The following is a 16,371-nucleotide window of genomic DNA, read 5'->3' as shown; positions in this document are numbered from 1 at the left end:
TGCGGTAGGGTGTTTGTCTTGCATGCAGTCAACATGGCCGACCCGAGTTTGGTTCCTCCGCCCCTCTCAGAGAGCCCGGCAAGCTACCGAGAGTATCTCGCCCGCACGGCAGAGCCTGGCAAGCTCCCCGTGGCTATTCGATATGCCAGACACAGTAACAACGAGTCTCATGATGGAGACGTTACTGGGCCCACTCGAGCAAATCGATGAGCAACGGGAGGACAGTGACAGTTCTGTGTCACAAGGACTTTCCCAAAGCCGTTGAGGATGTGCTGAGTTGCTTGATATTAGGTGAGCCCTCAATGCCAGGGCCTGCCCCGGGGACTTCTGTGAAGCATTGTACTACGGGGCTGACAGGACTATGGATTTTTTTTTTTCTTTTTGGGTAACACCTGGCAGTGCACAGGGGTTACTTCTGGCCCTGCACTCAGGAATTACTCCTGGCAGTGCTCAGGGGACCATATGGGATGCTGGTAATTGAACCCGTGTTGGCCGCTTGCAAGGCAAACGCCCTAACCACTGTGCTATCGCTCCAGCCCCAGGACTATGAAATTTTTAAAATTATTTAAAAATTTTCCCTGGGGACAGGGGAGGTGTTTCTATGTCCCAGGAAATTATTAAAATTTCCTTTCCATTTACCCTGTTCCTCAGCTCTCTGTTCTCCTATTACTGGGGTCCCAGCACATGATCCCTTTACATAGGCAGCAGAGGCACAGCTCATACAGCTCACACATACCCTAGATGGTTTTGAAGCTCAGAGCCAACTTCTTGTCCCTTTTGACCGAGATTTCTCACTGTGGAACTGTGGGGAACACCACTGTGCTATCGCTCCAGCCCCAGGACTATGAAATTTTGAGGTGGTTCGCCACCCAGCAGGTATAGACCTGGAACAGTTTGGTGGCTTGGCAGTTAGAGATTCACCTGTGGAGCTGGCCCAGTCTATGTGGAGCGTGTGGTTGGGGCTGTGGGCTGCTGGGCTTTGGGGGGAAAGAAGAATCTGCCCCCGCTCCAAGGCTTCCCGGGTTCTCAGCCCAGACCAGTCTGCCGTGGAAAAATTGGCAGTATCATGTTTTCGGAGATGTGCCATTGGGTTGTTTCTCTCAAATGAAGTCTTTTTATGTTTTATGCACCATACACACTATTCTCAGAAGTATTACTACTTGCGTAATATTTTATTAATCTGGAATCACCAAGTTACCTTATATTTTGCTTAATTACAAATAAGGTTAAACTAGGTAGTAGTTCAGAAGTTTAAATACATATTTTTAGGAAGTGTTTTCTCTTCACACTGTTTTAGGTGACTTCTGATGATGTGTTTTAATTTTTATGTATTAAGATATGTTGGTATGTTGCAACAACAAAGTATCTTTAGTCAGGTTTCACTTTTTCACACTTAAAATTTCCTTTCCATTTACCCTGTTCCTCAGCTCTCTGTTCTCCTATTACTGGGGTCCCAGCACATGATCCCTTTACATAGGCAGCAGAGGCACAGCTCATACAGCTCACACATACCCTAGATGGTTTTGAAGCTCAGAGCCAACTTCTTGTCCCTTTTGACCAAGATTTCTCACTGTGGAACTGTGGGGAACACCTCAGTTTTGGGTGGGTGTGTTCAGAAGATGCTAGAGTTTGAAGTCAAGCTAGCCAGGCAAGCACTTCAGATTACTGAATTTTGCTTTGCTTGATTTGCCACATACCAGGTTGCTCCAGGATTGCTCTGGCTCTGTGCTTAGTGGTCACTCTCCACCATCCTGGGACTCACACCCAGATTTCTGTACTCCAGCCCTTTGAGCTGTCTCTTTGGCCATAAGTTACTGAGTCTTCAAACTTGTCTTGAAACTTAAATTGAATTTTCTAGAAATTGTAGTGTGGGTTTATGTATGTATTTATCACAGATGGGTAAGGGAGATAAGCACTCTTTCAATGTGGGAAGCCTGGGTTCAGCCCCCCCACCCCCACCCCAACACTGCTGCGAGCGGACCAAGCATTGTCAGGTTTGAGGGACATAGAAACACCTCCCCTGTCCCCAGGGAAAATCTTTGTTAGGACCACTGACTCCAATAGTGTCTTATTTTTCTTAACAATGAGGTAATTAAGAAAGTTGTAGGAACCAGAATTATGAATTCAGTAAACACCAAATTTTATTTATTTATTTCAATGAAATACCATGAGGTACAGTTGTAGACTTAAAAAATTTCGTGCTTCAGTTATACAACGGTTTCAGTTATACAACGATCAAGTACCCATCCCTCCAGGAGCCCATTCTCTCTACCACCAGTGATCCCAGTAGTCCTCCCACCCCCCCTCACTTTCTTTCCTTTAGGGTGCTGTAGTTTGCAATAGAGGTATTGAGTAGACATTGTGTTTGGTGTATAGTCTACTTTCAGCACACTTCTTATATCCCAAGCAAGTCCTCCAAACATCCTTTACTTGGAAAACACCAATTTTAAATGTTAGATATTGCAAAATAGTGCTTGAGATTAATTCAAAGATTAAATCAGCATGTCAGGGACCAGTGAGACCATTCAAAGCACACATGCTTTTCGTGCAGGAGTTTAGATTTGACCCCCAGCACCATATTAGTGAGGAAAACACCTTTCAGTCCAACTCCTTTGGTTTTGCTGTGCTGAATCTGAATTCAGTCTCACATGCAGAGCAGCTGTTCTGCCTCAAGCCATATCCCCAGGCTTGTGCTGTGGTTATTTTACTTTATTTTTGGGTTTTGGACCATAGTTGGGCATGCTCAAGAGGTTACCCCTGGCTCTTCACCCAAGAATTCCTGGGTCATATGGAATGCCAGGGATTGAGTCCAGTTTGGCCTTGTGCGAGGCAAGCACTGTCCCACTGTTCTGTCCCTGGCTCCTACTGTTGGGTGTTTATTTGGGTGTGGCATGGGGTTTCCAGATGCACAGGCCTCCCAGGCACGACTCCCAGTCGTGCCGTCAGCAAACCAGATGGGTCCATGCTTGGCCCTGCACCTCTGCCACTGCCTTTGCAGTCCTCTATGACCCCAGGGAGGGCCACCCAGTGGTTCTGGGGAGGATGGGGAAACTGCCAGTTCTTCATCCCATGGTGTTGGGGTCAAATGTGGGTCCTTGCATATGCTGGGGAAATTACCTGGGTTCAGAGCAATCTCCCAAGTCCCCTGTTGCTTGTTAAAATGTGAGCAAGAGGGACTGGAGAGGTAGTAGAGTGGGTAGGACTCTTACCGTGCACGCTGTCTGCCAGGTCTACCCAGAACCACATATGGTCCCCCAGGCACCACCAAGAGTAATTGCTGAGCACTGCTGGGTGTGGCCCCAAAGCCAAAGAAAAAAATAAGTGACAGCAAGAGTATTACCTCCTCTGACATAATAGTGTACTGATAATTGGATTGATGTGTGCATTAAAACATGTACCATTTCATTAATACATGTTCTGGGTTTAATTTCATTTCTGCACTTCTGAAATAAAGTTGAGTAGGTTCATTAGAATATGTGGTTTGTTAGGTGCCTTTTAAATCACGAAATTAAAAAGTTAAAATTAAGTATTTTTGAAGTTTTGGCTGTGAATGGCTCAACCCACTGCATAATGTGATTGAACCCCCACTCATTTTTTTTTTCTTTTTCAGTTTTCTGGGTGGGTAGGTGGGTGTGTGTGTGTTTGGACTGTTCAGTCCTGGGTCAGTGCTTGGGAGACGGTGCTGTGGCTGTGCAGAGCCTGTCTCTGAGCCCTCGGTGCTTTCTAGCCAGTGGTGCACTTTCAGAGCCACCAAGACAAAAACCAGTGGAGCTAAAATAGTTTGACTTAGATATGTAGATAATACGAATCTTCAGTTTTTTTTTTTAATTTATTTTATAAAGAAGTTCACAATACTCAAATTCCAATCCCACCACCATTCCCTTCCCACCACCATATTTTGGATGTTTCCATTGTGAACCCCAATCCCTGCAGCAAAGGGAAACCGAAATAATATATTTTATATAGTTTTTTTTTTGTGAAAAATCGCTGAAAATGCTACAAAAAAGTGTCCTTAGAGGAGAGAGTTTAAAGATTGTTGCATTTCACCTAGGGGCTATTAAGCCCTTCTGTACGAGATCATTAACATGTTAAAGGTTGAGCCTTGTGTGTTTTTTTTTATGATTAAATTTTTTTTTAATGATTTTATTTATGGAGCGATAGCACAGCGGTTAGGGCGTTCGCCTTACAAGCGGCCAACATGGCCGACCCGAGTTCGATTCCTCCACCCCTCTCGGAGAGCCCGGCAAGCTACCGAGAGTATTCGATATGCCAAACACAGTAACAACAAATTCTCCAATGGAGATGTTACTGGGCCCGCTCGAGCAAATCGACGATCAACGGGAGGGCCTTTACCTTTACCTTTACCTTTTTATTGAATCACCGTGGGAAAGGTTACAAAGCTTTCAGGTTTAGGTCTCAGTCATGCAAATATCAAACACATTTCCCTTTACCAAAACTTATTTTTTACCATGAAGAACCCCAATAAAACCCCACCCCCACCCCTCCCAGTCCCTGTGAGGCAGATGAATTCTAGTTAACACTCTATCTGCTTTGATTAGATTCATTGTTTCAATAAAAGATTCACCACTATTATTTAGAGTTTACCCCCCCACCCCCCAAAACAGACATGCTGACAAAGCATTGTGAAGTGATTTGCTTTCTACAGCTGGGTTCAAGAATTAAATGTTGGTTTTGGATTTCTGCTATTTTACTTATTGACCCTGGAAGTATTTCTACTGAAAGTCAGATAGTTAAGAAATTGGTTTCTGTGCTCTGGAGTCGTGGCCGTGCTGGAGAGCCGCTCGTGGGGGGCAACTGGTGACCTCGGTAGGGCGTGAAGGGCGGACCGAAACGCCCCCCTTCCCATGAGGTTTTAGTCGCCCCCACTCCCCCGGCTCATACCTGTTGTCCACAAGGCTCCCATGCGGCCGCCATCTTTCTTTCCAGAGAGGAGAAGGCGACTGGGGCAACACCCTTTCCCCTCCGGCAGACTTGATGGCCTGGATTAACGCATAGTCCGTTCACTTTTCTGCTCCAAGCTGCCGGGTTCTGCATTAAGTCCTTGTGCTTCTGGGGCCGTGGCCGTGCTGGAGAGCCGCTAGTGGGGGGCAACTGGTGACCTCGGTAGGGCGTGAAGGACGGACCGGAACGCCCCCCTTCCCATGAGGTTTTAGTCGCCCCCACACCCCCGGCTCATACCTGCTGTCCACAAGGCTCCCATGTGGCCGCCATCTTTCTTTCCAGAGGGAGGAGGGCGGAAGGGACCAACACCCTTTCCCCTCCGGGCAGACATGATGGCCTGGATTAACGCACAGTCCTTTCACTTTTCTGCTCCAAGCTGCCGGGTTCTGCATTAAGTCCTTGTGCTTCTGGGGCTGTGGCCGTGCTGGAGAGCCGCTCGTGGGGGGCAACTGGTGACCTCGGTAGGGCGTGAAGGACGGACTGGAACGCCCCCCTTCCCATGTGGTTTTAGTCGCCCCCAGAGCCTTGTGTGTTTTTATATATATGTATACATGTAAAATAATTATTTCCCTCTAAGATTGGTTGCCTCCTACTTTGAACCCCATCAAATGTGTTATGTACTCTTGGAGTATGGGTAGGGGATGTAGTATGAAGTGGCTGTGTGGTCCAGGAATAGGTTCACTTGTGAGTGAGGCTTTGCCCAAGCGTGTGGAGAGCATGGGGGTGCTTGAGTTCTGGAGGTTTTTGGCTGCCAGGGCTGGGTCCCTTGGGGTGGGGAGGGGGTCTCACCCGCTCCCCTCTGGGGCTTCCCAAGTGAAACAGCCTGGCTCAGGTTACAGCCACATGGTTGTGACGAGTGTTATGTTGTGCTTCCTTCCGTGAGAGAAGGGCATGCAATCTGGATGGTGACCCATGACGAGATTATCTGGCACCAACCAGAGGTGGCTTATGGGTGTGACTTGAGTTGCCAGAGACAGTATATGGGTAGCGGATCTCCGTTCCCGCTCCTGTTGAACCCAGAGTTCTCAGTCACAAAGTCCTGGGAAACGTCACTTTCTAAGGACTCTTCATGGTTCTTGATACAGCTGTCAGTTTCACATCTTGATCAGGGTTAGATAAAAGTAATAAAGCTTGTGGGATTTGGTTTCTATGTCATAGAATAATTGTCCAGCTGCATGTCTAGCCCAGAATTTACTTCCATATTACATAGTAAGCACATCTACTGTGGTGTCAAGTCAGTTGTGTTTGTATGATAGTTTCTCTGACTATGACCCTGTGTGAAAACCCAAAGGCTTCCTAAGTGCAAGAGTGTGCATGACACTGAATGACGTCCTGAGACCTGGAACTGTGTCTTTTTTTTTTTCCCCCCTTTATTTTATTTTTTTTTAAGTTGTAGATTTACAATTTTTTGTGCTTTGGTTTCAATTATACAATGATCAGATACCCATCCCTCCACCAGTGCCCATTTTCCACCACCATGGATAATATCCCTCCCACCCCCATCCCCCCATCCCCCCGTCTCTGTGGCAGGGCAATCCCCTGTGTTCTCTCTCTCCTTTTGGGTGTTGTGGTCTGCAAAAGAGGCATTGAGTGGCAAACATGTTCAGTCCATAGTCTACTTTCGACATGCATCTCTCCTCCTGGGAGGATCCTCCAAACATCCTTTATTTGGTGCTCCCTTCTCTATCTGAACTGCCCTTTCCTCTAGGATACCCGGCTGGCCTCTAAGTTATGGAATAGTCCTCCTGGTGCTGATCTCAACTATTCTTGGGTATTAATCTCATACTTTGTTACTTTATATCCCCCAGATGAATGCAATCTTTCTATGTCTATCCCTCTCTTTCTGACTCATTTCGCTTAGCATGATACTTTCCATGTTGTACCACTTGTATGTAAATTTCATGACTTCATCTTTTCTAACAGTTACATAGTACTCCATTGTGTAGATGTACCAAAGTTTCTTTAACCAGTCATCTGTTCTTGGGCATTCAGGTTTCTTCCAGTTTCTGGCTATTGTAAAGAGTGCTGCAATGAACAAACAAGTGCAGATGTCACTTCGACTACACATTTTTGCCTCTCTGGGATATATTCCCAGGAGTGGTATTGCTGGGTCAAATGGGAGCTCAATTTCTAATTTTTTGAGAATCGTCCATACTGTTTTCCAGAAGGGCTGAACCAGTGGACATTCCCACCAACAGTGAAGGAGTGTCCCTTTCTTGCCACATCCACGCCAGCATCGGTTGCTTTTGTTCTTTTGAATGTGGGCCAGTCTCTGAGGTGTGAGATGGTATCTCATTGTGGTTTTGATCTGCATCTCCCTGATGATTAATGATGTAGAGCATTTTCTCATGTGCTTTTTTGCCATTCGGATTTCTTGTTTGAGAAAGTTTCTGTTCATTTCATTGCCCCATTTTTGGATGGGGTTGGATGTTTTCTTCTTGTGGAGTTTAACCAGTATTTTGTATATCCTGGATATCAACCCCTTGTCAGATGTGTATTCGGTGAATATCCTTTCCCATTCTGTAGACTGTCTTTGTATTTTGGTCACTGTTTCTTTGGAGGTGCAGAAGCTTCTTAGTTTAAGATAGTCCCATTTATCTATCTCTGTTTTCACTTGCTCGGCCAGTGGCATGGCATCTTTGAAGATACCATTAGCTTCAATGTCATAGAGGGTTTTGCCAACTTTATCTTCAATGTACCTTATGGTTTCTGGTCTGATGTTGAGGTCTTTAATCCATTTTGATCTTACTTTTGTACATGGTGTTAGGCAGAGTTCTGAGCCTATTTTTTTGCATGTAGCCGTCCAGTGATGCCAACACAATTTATTAAAGAGGCTTTCCTTACTCCACTTCACATTACTTGCACCTTTATCAAAGATTAGATGAGCATATGATTGAGGAGAGATGTCAGTGTATTCAACCCTGTTCCATTGGTCTGCAGTTCTGCCTTTGTTCCAGTACCATGCTGTTTTAATTATTACTGCTTTGTAGTACAGTTTGAAGTTCGGGAGGTTGATTCCTCCCATTTTCTTTTTCCCAAGAATTGCTTTAGCTATTCGTGGGGGCTTATTGTTCCATATAAATTTCAAGAGTGTTTGCTCCATTTCTTTGAAGAATGTCATGGGTATCCTTATAGGGATTGCATTGAATTTATACAATGCTTTCGGTAGTATTGCCATTTTGACAATGTTAAGTCTCCCGACCCATGAGCAGGGGATATCTTTCCATTTCCTCATGTCCTCTTTTATTTCCTGAAGTAGCGTTTTGTAGTTTTCTTTGTACAGGTCCTTTACTTCCTTAGTTAAGCTGATTCCTAGGTACTTGATTTTCTGGGGCACAATTGTGAATGGGATTGTTTTTTTTCATGTTGCTTTCTTCTCTCTCACTGTTTGCGTATAGGAAAGCCATGGACTTTTGGGTATTGATTTTATAACCTGCAACTTTACTATACGAGTCTATTGTTTCTAGGAGTTTTTTGGTGGAAGTTATTGGGTTCTCTAAGTAGAGTATCATATCATCTGCGAATAGTGAGAGCTTGATTTCTTCCTTTCCTACCTGAATGCCCTTAATATCTTTTTCCTGCCTAATCGCTATTGCAAGTACTTCCAGTACTATATTGAACAGCAGTGGAGAGAGTGGGCATCCCTGTCTCGTCCCTGATCTTAGAGGGAAGGCTCTCAGTTTTTCCCCATTGAGGATGATGCTTGCTGTAGGCTTGTGGTAGATGGCTTTAATTATGTTGAGGAAGGTCCCCTCTATACCCATTTTGGCTAGGGTTTTCATCATAAAGGGGTGCTGGATCTTATCAAATGCTTTCTCTGCATCTATTGATATGATCATATGCTTTTTATCTTTTCTTTTGTTGATATGGTGGATTATGTTGATTGATTTCCGAATGTTAAACCATCCTTTCATCCCTGGGATGAATCCTACTTGGTCATGGTGTATGATCTTTTTGATGAGTAGTTGGATTCTATTTGCTAGTAGTTTGTTGAGGATCTTTGCATCTGTGTTCATCAGGGATATCGGCCTGTAATTCTCTTTCTTTGTGGTATCTCTGTCTGCTTTTGGTATCAGTGTGATATTTGCTTCGTAGAAACTGTTTGGAAGTGTTTTTGATATTTCAATTTCGTGGAAAAGCTTAAAGAGCATCGGGAGTAAGTCCTCTTTAAAGATTTGGAAGAATTCACTAGTGAATCCATCCGGGCCAGGACTTTTGTGCTTGGGGAGACTTTTTATTACCATTTCAATTTCCTTGATGGTGATAGGTCTGTTCAGGTATTCCAGGTCTTCTTGGTTCAGCCTTGGGAGTCTGTAGGAGTCTAGGAATTTATCCATTTCCTCGAGGTTTTGATGTTCCGTGGCATAAAGCTTCTCAAAGTACTCCCTGAGGATCCTCTGAATTTCTGTGGTTTCTGTTGTAATGACCCCCTTTTCATTTCTGATTCGGTTTATTAGGGTTTTCTCTCTCCCTTTCTTTGTGAGTTTTGCTAGAGGCTTATCGATCTTGTTAATTTTCTCGAAGAACCAGCTTTTGGTTTCATTGATCTTTCGGATTGTTTTTTGGGTTTCCATCTCATTAATCTCTGCTCTGAGTTTTATTATTTCCTTTCTCCTGTTCGGGTTGTGCTCCTTTTTTTGGTCCTTCTCCAAGCTCTTAAGCTGTGAGGTTAGGTTACTTATGTGTGCTCGCTCCTCCTTCCTGAGGAATGCTTGTAGAGCTATAAACTTTCCTCTTAACACAGCCTTTGCTGTGTCCCATAAGTTTTGGTAACTCGTGTTCTCATTTTCATTCGTTTCTAGGAATCTTTTTATTTCCTCTTTGATTTCCTGTCTAATCCACTCGTTGTTCAATAGTGCACTGTTTAATTTCCAGGTGTTTGATTTAGTTTTCTGTTTTTGTGTGTGATTTACTTCTAATTTCAGCGCATTATGGTCTGAGAAGATTGTTGATACAATCTCTACCTTCTTAATTTTATGGAGGCATGTTTTGTGGCTCAGCATGTGGTCTATCTTGGAGAATGTCTGGAACTGTGTCTTGATGGTAGTAAGAACCAATTATAAGACTTCACATTTGAAAATTACTTACATTTGAAAATGATACAATTATTATGTCATGAAAATTGGATAACATATTAGAAGATGATTCATATCATTGATTTAAGCTTTTCTCTTTTACATACAGGATTATGATCTTTTGGGTGAAAAAATAATGTCCTGTGGTATGGATCACTCACTTAAACTTTGGAGAATCAATTCAAAGAGAATGATAAATGCAATTAAGGAATCTTATGATTATAACCCAAATAAAACAAACAGGTAACCATTGTGGTATTTATAACAACTTGTTGTAATACACTGTTGTGTAGATGGTGTTTTGCTTTTTCCAACATTTCCCTCTAAGACTCTCAACATTGGAGGCTGTTTTTAATCACTATATTTATAAGATTTTGACCATAAAGTAGTCACCACTAGTGATGCTTTTAATGACTCTCTCTTAGTTTTCAAAATTCTCTGTTTTCCTCTTAGAGTACATCTCACTTACAGCTTAGGTGTATGCATGGCATTTTGTATGTGGGTGCACGGAATCAAACTGAACACCTAACATTTGAGGGGGCATGTGTTTTATCATTGAACTATATTTCAATATAAAAATGTTACGCCACTTAACTTTATTATGAATTTAAAGACCTGTCAAAATATATTGCTAGGGGGCCTGAGTGATAGTACCGCAGGTAGGACGTTTGCCTTGTGTGTGGACGGCCCCAGGTTCAATCCCCAACATCCACCGTTAGATGTTTTGTTTGAGCCACTTGAGTGGCAGTCGCCCTATCTGCTGTAGTATCACTCTAGCCCCACTTAAAATGGACTTAAGAGGTGTAAGGCAGTGTCTTTGAATACTTTCTTGATTCACTGACCCTATTTCTGACTTGTAGGAAACTGTTAACACCTTCTCTGTAAGTATGTTAACTTTGCAGTTTTGATTCACTAACATTCATTAAATCCCAGGAAAGTCTCTAAAAATTAGGTTTCACATTTGTATTTGAAAACTCAAGGAGCTACTAATTTTTTCTCCCTATAGCAGAGCTGTTAGGTTTCACTGCTTAGGAATAGTATTTAGTAGTGCAGGTCTTCTCCAGTCGAGAATCACACAATAGTTGTGTAATAGGCTTGAAACGAATTAACATTGCTAGTTGCAAATATATTTTGGGGGCCTGGAGTGACAGTACAGTGGATAGGGTGTTTGCCTGAATATATATGTGTATATATAATCAGCTGGAGCAGTAGCACAGCAATTGGGGTGCTTGTCTAGCATGCAGATGTCCTGGGTTTGATACCCAGATTCTCATTTGGTCCCCTGAGCACCGCTGAATGTGGCCCCAAAATTAGAAAAAAAAAATTCAGATTATTAATAATGTTTTAATGCTGTAGAATTTGAATTGGAAATAATGTTAGAGATCATTTAGTTCACTGCTCTTCCTGTGAGGGAAATGGTAAAAAAGGATATGGGAATTGCACAATACATAGTAAATCATAAGGTAAAAGGTAAAGGTAAAGGCCCTCCCGTTGATCGTCTGTTTGCTCGAGCGGGCCCAGTAACGTCTCCATTGGAGACTTTGTTGTTACTGTGTCTGGCATATCGAATACTCTCGGTAGCTTGCCGGGCTCTCCGAGAGGGGCGGAGGAATCGAACTCGGGTCGGCCATGTTGGCCGCTTGTAAGGCGAATGCCCTACCCGCTGTGCTATCGCTCCAGCCCCATGGCATATCATAATACCATGATAGTTGTATCAAAATCAGAAAAATCTATTTATGGTTTTTTCTTTAAAGACAGTGTTCACAAAATGTTCTATTTTGCTAAATACAAGAAAAAGTTCTGATGTCAAATTCCTATCAGAAGCATTTTCCATTTTCAGAAACTAGTTAAAAGATGAGCTCTCATCTTTCAAACTTTAGCAGTCTTTCAAATATCATTCCTGAAATGGTAACTCTTGAGATCTAGATATGTTGACTTACAAAGACCATTAATTCCTGCTTGACTTATTTGGGTTTGTATTGTTTTCTCAATTTGTGGTGCTTGCTTTTGAACCTAGGGCCTCATGCCGGCAAGGCCTGTGCTCTGCTGCTGAACCAGACGCTGAGCCCTGTTGCTTACATTTATTACATATTTCATTTTTCTTGGTTTTAATAGTTTTTTTCCTATATAAAACTCAGTGCTATAATCAGATATACTTGATTATCATTGGTTGGGATAGCCAGTGTAGAAATGATTAAGTGTTTCTAATAGTTAGAAATTTGAAGTTTTGTAAATGATACTTTCTAGGATAAAATATTGAGAGCTGATAATGAAACCAAAAATGGAATGAAATGCTAATTTGCAAGTAGATGTGTGAAGATAGTTTGTTTTATAGTCATTTTATTTTTTCACAATTTTATAAATCCAAAAATGAAAAATCACTGTGGTTCTACTATACTTTTTCCTCTTAACTTTTGACATTTCCATTTCAGGCCATTTATTTCTCAGAAAATTCACTTTCCTGACTTTTCTACCAGAGACATTCATAGGAATTATGTGGATTGTGTACGATGGTTAGGTGATTTGATACTTTCCAAGGTATGGTAATTGCTGTTAAGCTGTACTTCCATTGTGTGAGTTGGAACTGCAGGGAGAATAGTCTTTTAATGCTGTTTGGTAATTGGATGGCAGATGGGAGAAGATTGCCTGCTTTTTCTTTTTTTTTTTTTTTTAAGTCTCATGTTTTTTTTTTTTGTTTGTTTGTTTGTTTTTATTCTTTAAAGATTTAGAAACTTGTTTTAGGCATAAAACGTCCTGAGGAGTTATTTTTGTGTTCCCAGTGAGGTGAAAATTGTTAAATTGTAATATGATCTTGTCCTCTGCTAATGTATAAGTAATATCTAAAGCCAGTGTTTGGTTTGGTTTTTGTGGTTTTTTTTTTGTTTTGTTTTGTTTATGTGTGTGTTTGTGTCTTTCAGTAAACTTATGTACAAAAACAGATGGCTAACGTTGGCTTATAGGCTGTGACGGGCCAACCCTGGCTGTAGCATGCATATTGTTGGAATCATGTGCATAGACACTTTTTTTGCTGATATTGTCATCTGAACATTTAGTATTGGCAAATTTGGAGAAATTCTAGTCAGTTCCTTTTCTTGATACGGATTTCAGGGCACTTTCTCGGACAGAAGCTTTTTACATCCAAACACCACTTTATTTTTTAAATCTTAAGAGTCAGAGTTTCAAAGATAGTGCAGAGAGGTCCCATTTTGTCCTTCACCCCCATTGGTTAAAATAACTATGATACATTATCAAATAGAAAATTGACCTTTGTACAGTATGTGTTTAGTTCCTTGTCATCACATAGAAATTTTCTCATTTAGAAAGTTGCAGTCAAAAAAAATGCCATCCTAGTTGTATGTACCAATGATTCTCTCCCTTTTTGTTGCTAAGTAGTATTCCATGTATGGATGAACCACCATCACAGTAACTACTCATTTGTTTTAGGACATTTTGGTACTTTCTCTTTGGGGCTATGACAAAGCTTCAAATGAACATTCCTGTACAGGTTTTTGTGTGGACTTAAATTTTCATTTCTCTGGGATAAATGCCTAGAAAGGGCAATTGGTGGGTCATGGTTAAGTTTGTTTAGTTTTTTAAGAAACTGCCAAACTATTTTCCAGAGTGGCCGTGCCATTTTACATTCCCACCAGAAATGTAAGAAAGATCCAGTGTCTTCGAGTCTTCGCCGACATTTGGTATTGTCACTATTTTTTATTTTAGCTGTTCTGATAGGTGTGTCATATCTCATCATGGTCTTAATTTTGCATTCCTCTGATGGCTAGTGATGTTGAACATCTTTTTCATGTGATTATTTACCATCCATATATCCTTTCAGTATTGTCTCTTCATATCTTTTACTCATTTCTAATTGGACTGGGATTTTGTTGTTGGTTTTTCTATTGTTGAATTTTTGGGAGTTCTTAATATAACTAGTGTGCAGATATTTTTAGCTTGTCTTTTCATCCTCTTAATAAGGACTTATGCAAAACTTTTTTTTTGCAAAACATTTTTTAATTTTGATAAAATCTGATTTTTAAGAATATTTTATGGACCATGCTTTGTTTTCTAAAACCTCTTTACCAAGCACTTTTTTTTTAAACAAGTATCAGTAGTGGAACTTTGCATGCTTTTTATTTGCTGAGGGTACAAAGAGCTACATTCACTAAAGGACATTTCTGTAGGATGTTTTCTTCATTGTCAGAAGAAACTGCTTTATATAAACATCTGTTGTATTGTTTTATATTCTATTTCAAGTGTGATCCATCTAAAGTTAATTTTTGCTAATTTTAAATGCCAGTCCTATTTCTCTTGGTGAGAGAGGTTTGGGCCACACCTGATGGTGCTAAGGTTTTCTGTATTTGGTTCTGCTAAGCAAAACAAATGCCTTAATCCCTGTACTGTTTCTCTGACTCAGTAGCATTTATTTTTGCTTCTAGACACTCAGTTGTTTTGGCAGCATTTGTTGGAAGATTTGGATTGCTTTTGTACCATAGTCAATTATTTGACCATACTTGGTTTCTGGTTTTCTATTTATTCTGTGCTCATCAGTGCAGTTTAATATGGCCTTGATTACTAATAAACCTTGGAATTGGTAGAGTGATTTCTCTCCTCTTATTCTTCAAAATTATTTTAGCTACATTAGTGCCTTTTGCAAGTTTTAGATTGATCTTGCTGTGTTTTTGAAAACTACTACAGAAGTTTGCTTGGGGAGAGTGTTTATTGAAGTTGTGTAGCTTTACTCTTGCAGAGTCTTCCAGTTTAGAGTATGGTAGTTCCTTTTATTTAGAACTTCTTTGCTTTTTAAAAAATTTCCAGCATTTTGTGTTTTTTAGCATGTAAGTCGTGTACATGCTTAAGCTAGATTTACATCTAATATTTCTATAAGTGGTTTCAAATGGTACTCTTGGTTTTTGGACCACATTTTAGTAGTGCTGTGGGTGGGGATGCAGGACACACCCAGAGATGCTTGAGGACCACATAGCTGAGGATTCAATCCAGGACCTCATACATGAAAGTCAACGTAAGCCACACTTTTTCTTGCCTAATCACGCTGGTAGACTTGGTTTTCTGTGTTGAGTAGCAGTGTTAGTAGTAAATACCTTTCATGATTCCTCTATGTTGCTGAATTGTATTTTATGAAAGGATTTTTGTGTTTCTATTCACTGGGTGTGATAGTAAGGTTTCTTTTTTGTACTGACTAGTTTTTAATGATCCTTCGTAAAACGAATTGGAAAACCTTGCCTGCTTCTTGAAAGTTTATGTAGAACGAATGTTTATGTAGAATGAATGTCTTCAATAGGTTTCTTTTTTTTATGTAGAATGAATGTCTTCAATAGGTTTCTTTTCTTTTTGGGGGGGGGGTCCACAGGCAGTGATGCTCAGGGGTTACTCCTGGCTCTGTACTTAGGGAATTACTTCTGACAGTGCTCAGGGACCATATGGGTTGCTGTGGATCAAACCTGGATCAGCCACATGCAAGGGAAACATCCTACCCACTGTAATCACTGTAATATCAGTTTGATCTCCTGGATGTTAATTCTTCGAATGGTTGATAGAATGCCGTTATCTATTACCTAGAAAATTTTGAATGGGTGTTTGGAAATTAAAATTAGTGATTCTAAACAAAAAGTTGTTTATATTTTACTTTGTCACATTGTATAGGTTTTGGTAGTTTGTACTAATTTGAGGAATTGATGGTATCTATCTAAAGTAAACACTTGTATAGTGCTAATTAGTCTGTTGCTTTCTGCAGGTGTGATAGTCAAGGGTCTGCTTTCACTTATGGCTCCATTTATACCAGTGATTTTTATCTTTTTAATTTTTACTTCTGTTTTGCTTTTTGGCCAGTTTTTGCTAGGGTTTCTATTTTATTCTTGTGACAGTTCTGTTGTTTGACTGACTTCCCCACCGGTAGGCCTAAGACATTTGAAGTATGTTCTATTTTGAAGGGGGTGTGCTCAGGGATCACTCCTCCTGGTGCCCTGGAAGTCAGACCTGGTCGCCACACACAGGCGAGCACTGTACCTGCTGTCCTGTTGCCCCACCCTGAGGATGTACTCGTGTGGGTTGGGGTGGGGAAGTGACACTCATTAGGGCTGTGGGCTTAATACTCAGTGCTGTAATCACACAGTGATTGAACCCACATCGTTTGCTTGCAAGCCAAGAGCCCTCCAATTGCTATTCTTTTGCACTAGTCTTCTATTACTAGTTTTTTAATATGTTTTTTAATATTATTGAACTGAGGTTTTTGCGGGTGCCTAGACGGAATTAACCAGTGATTCATACATACATATTAAGCTTTGTCCCTTACCCAGTACTTTTCTAATGTCTGCAT

At 41.2% G+C, this 16,371-nt stretch overlaps 1 protein-coding gene across 2 annotated transcripts in view; it reads left to right on the top strand.

The window, feature by feature from the left end:
* EED (embryonic ectoderm development) overlaps positions 1 to 16,371 on the top strand; it is a 43,705-nt gene that overhangs the window by 19,699 nt on the left and 7,635 nt on the right. Inside the window, exons 8-10 of one of the 2 annotated variants that reach the window (XM_056128828.1) lie at positions 10,147 to 10,280; positions 12,470 to 12,575; positions 13,658 to 13,732. In XM_056128828.1, coding sequence (XP_055984803.1) covers positions 10,147 to 10,280; positions 12,470 to 12,575; positions 13,658 to 13,732 — 315 coding nt within the window. The remainder of the gene's footprint in view (positions 1 to 10,146; positions 10,281 to 12,469; positions 12,576 to 13,657; positions 13,733 to 16,371) is intronic. The other variant, XM_056128829.1, reaches the window with a different exon arrangement.

The sequence above is a fragment of the Sorex fumeus genome, unplaced genomic scaffold (genome assembly GCF_029834395.1).
Source record: "Sorex fumeus unplaced genomic scaffold, SorFum_2.1 ptg000069l, whole genome shotgun sequence".
In the NCBI taxonomy this organism is placed as follows: Eukaryota; Metazoa; Chordata; class Mammalia; order Eulipotyphla; family Soricidae; genus Sorex; species Sorex fumeus.
The sequence above is the reverse complement of the archived record's forward strand: the minus strand, read 5'-3'. Positions and strand labels throughout refer to the sequence as shown.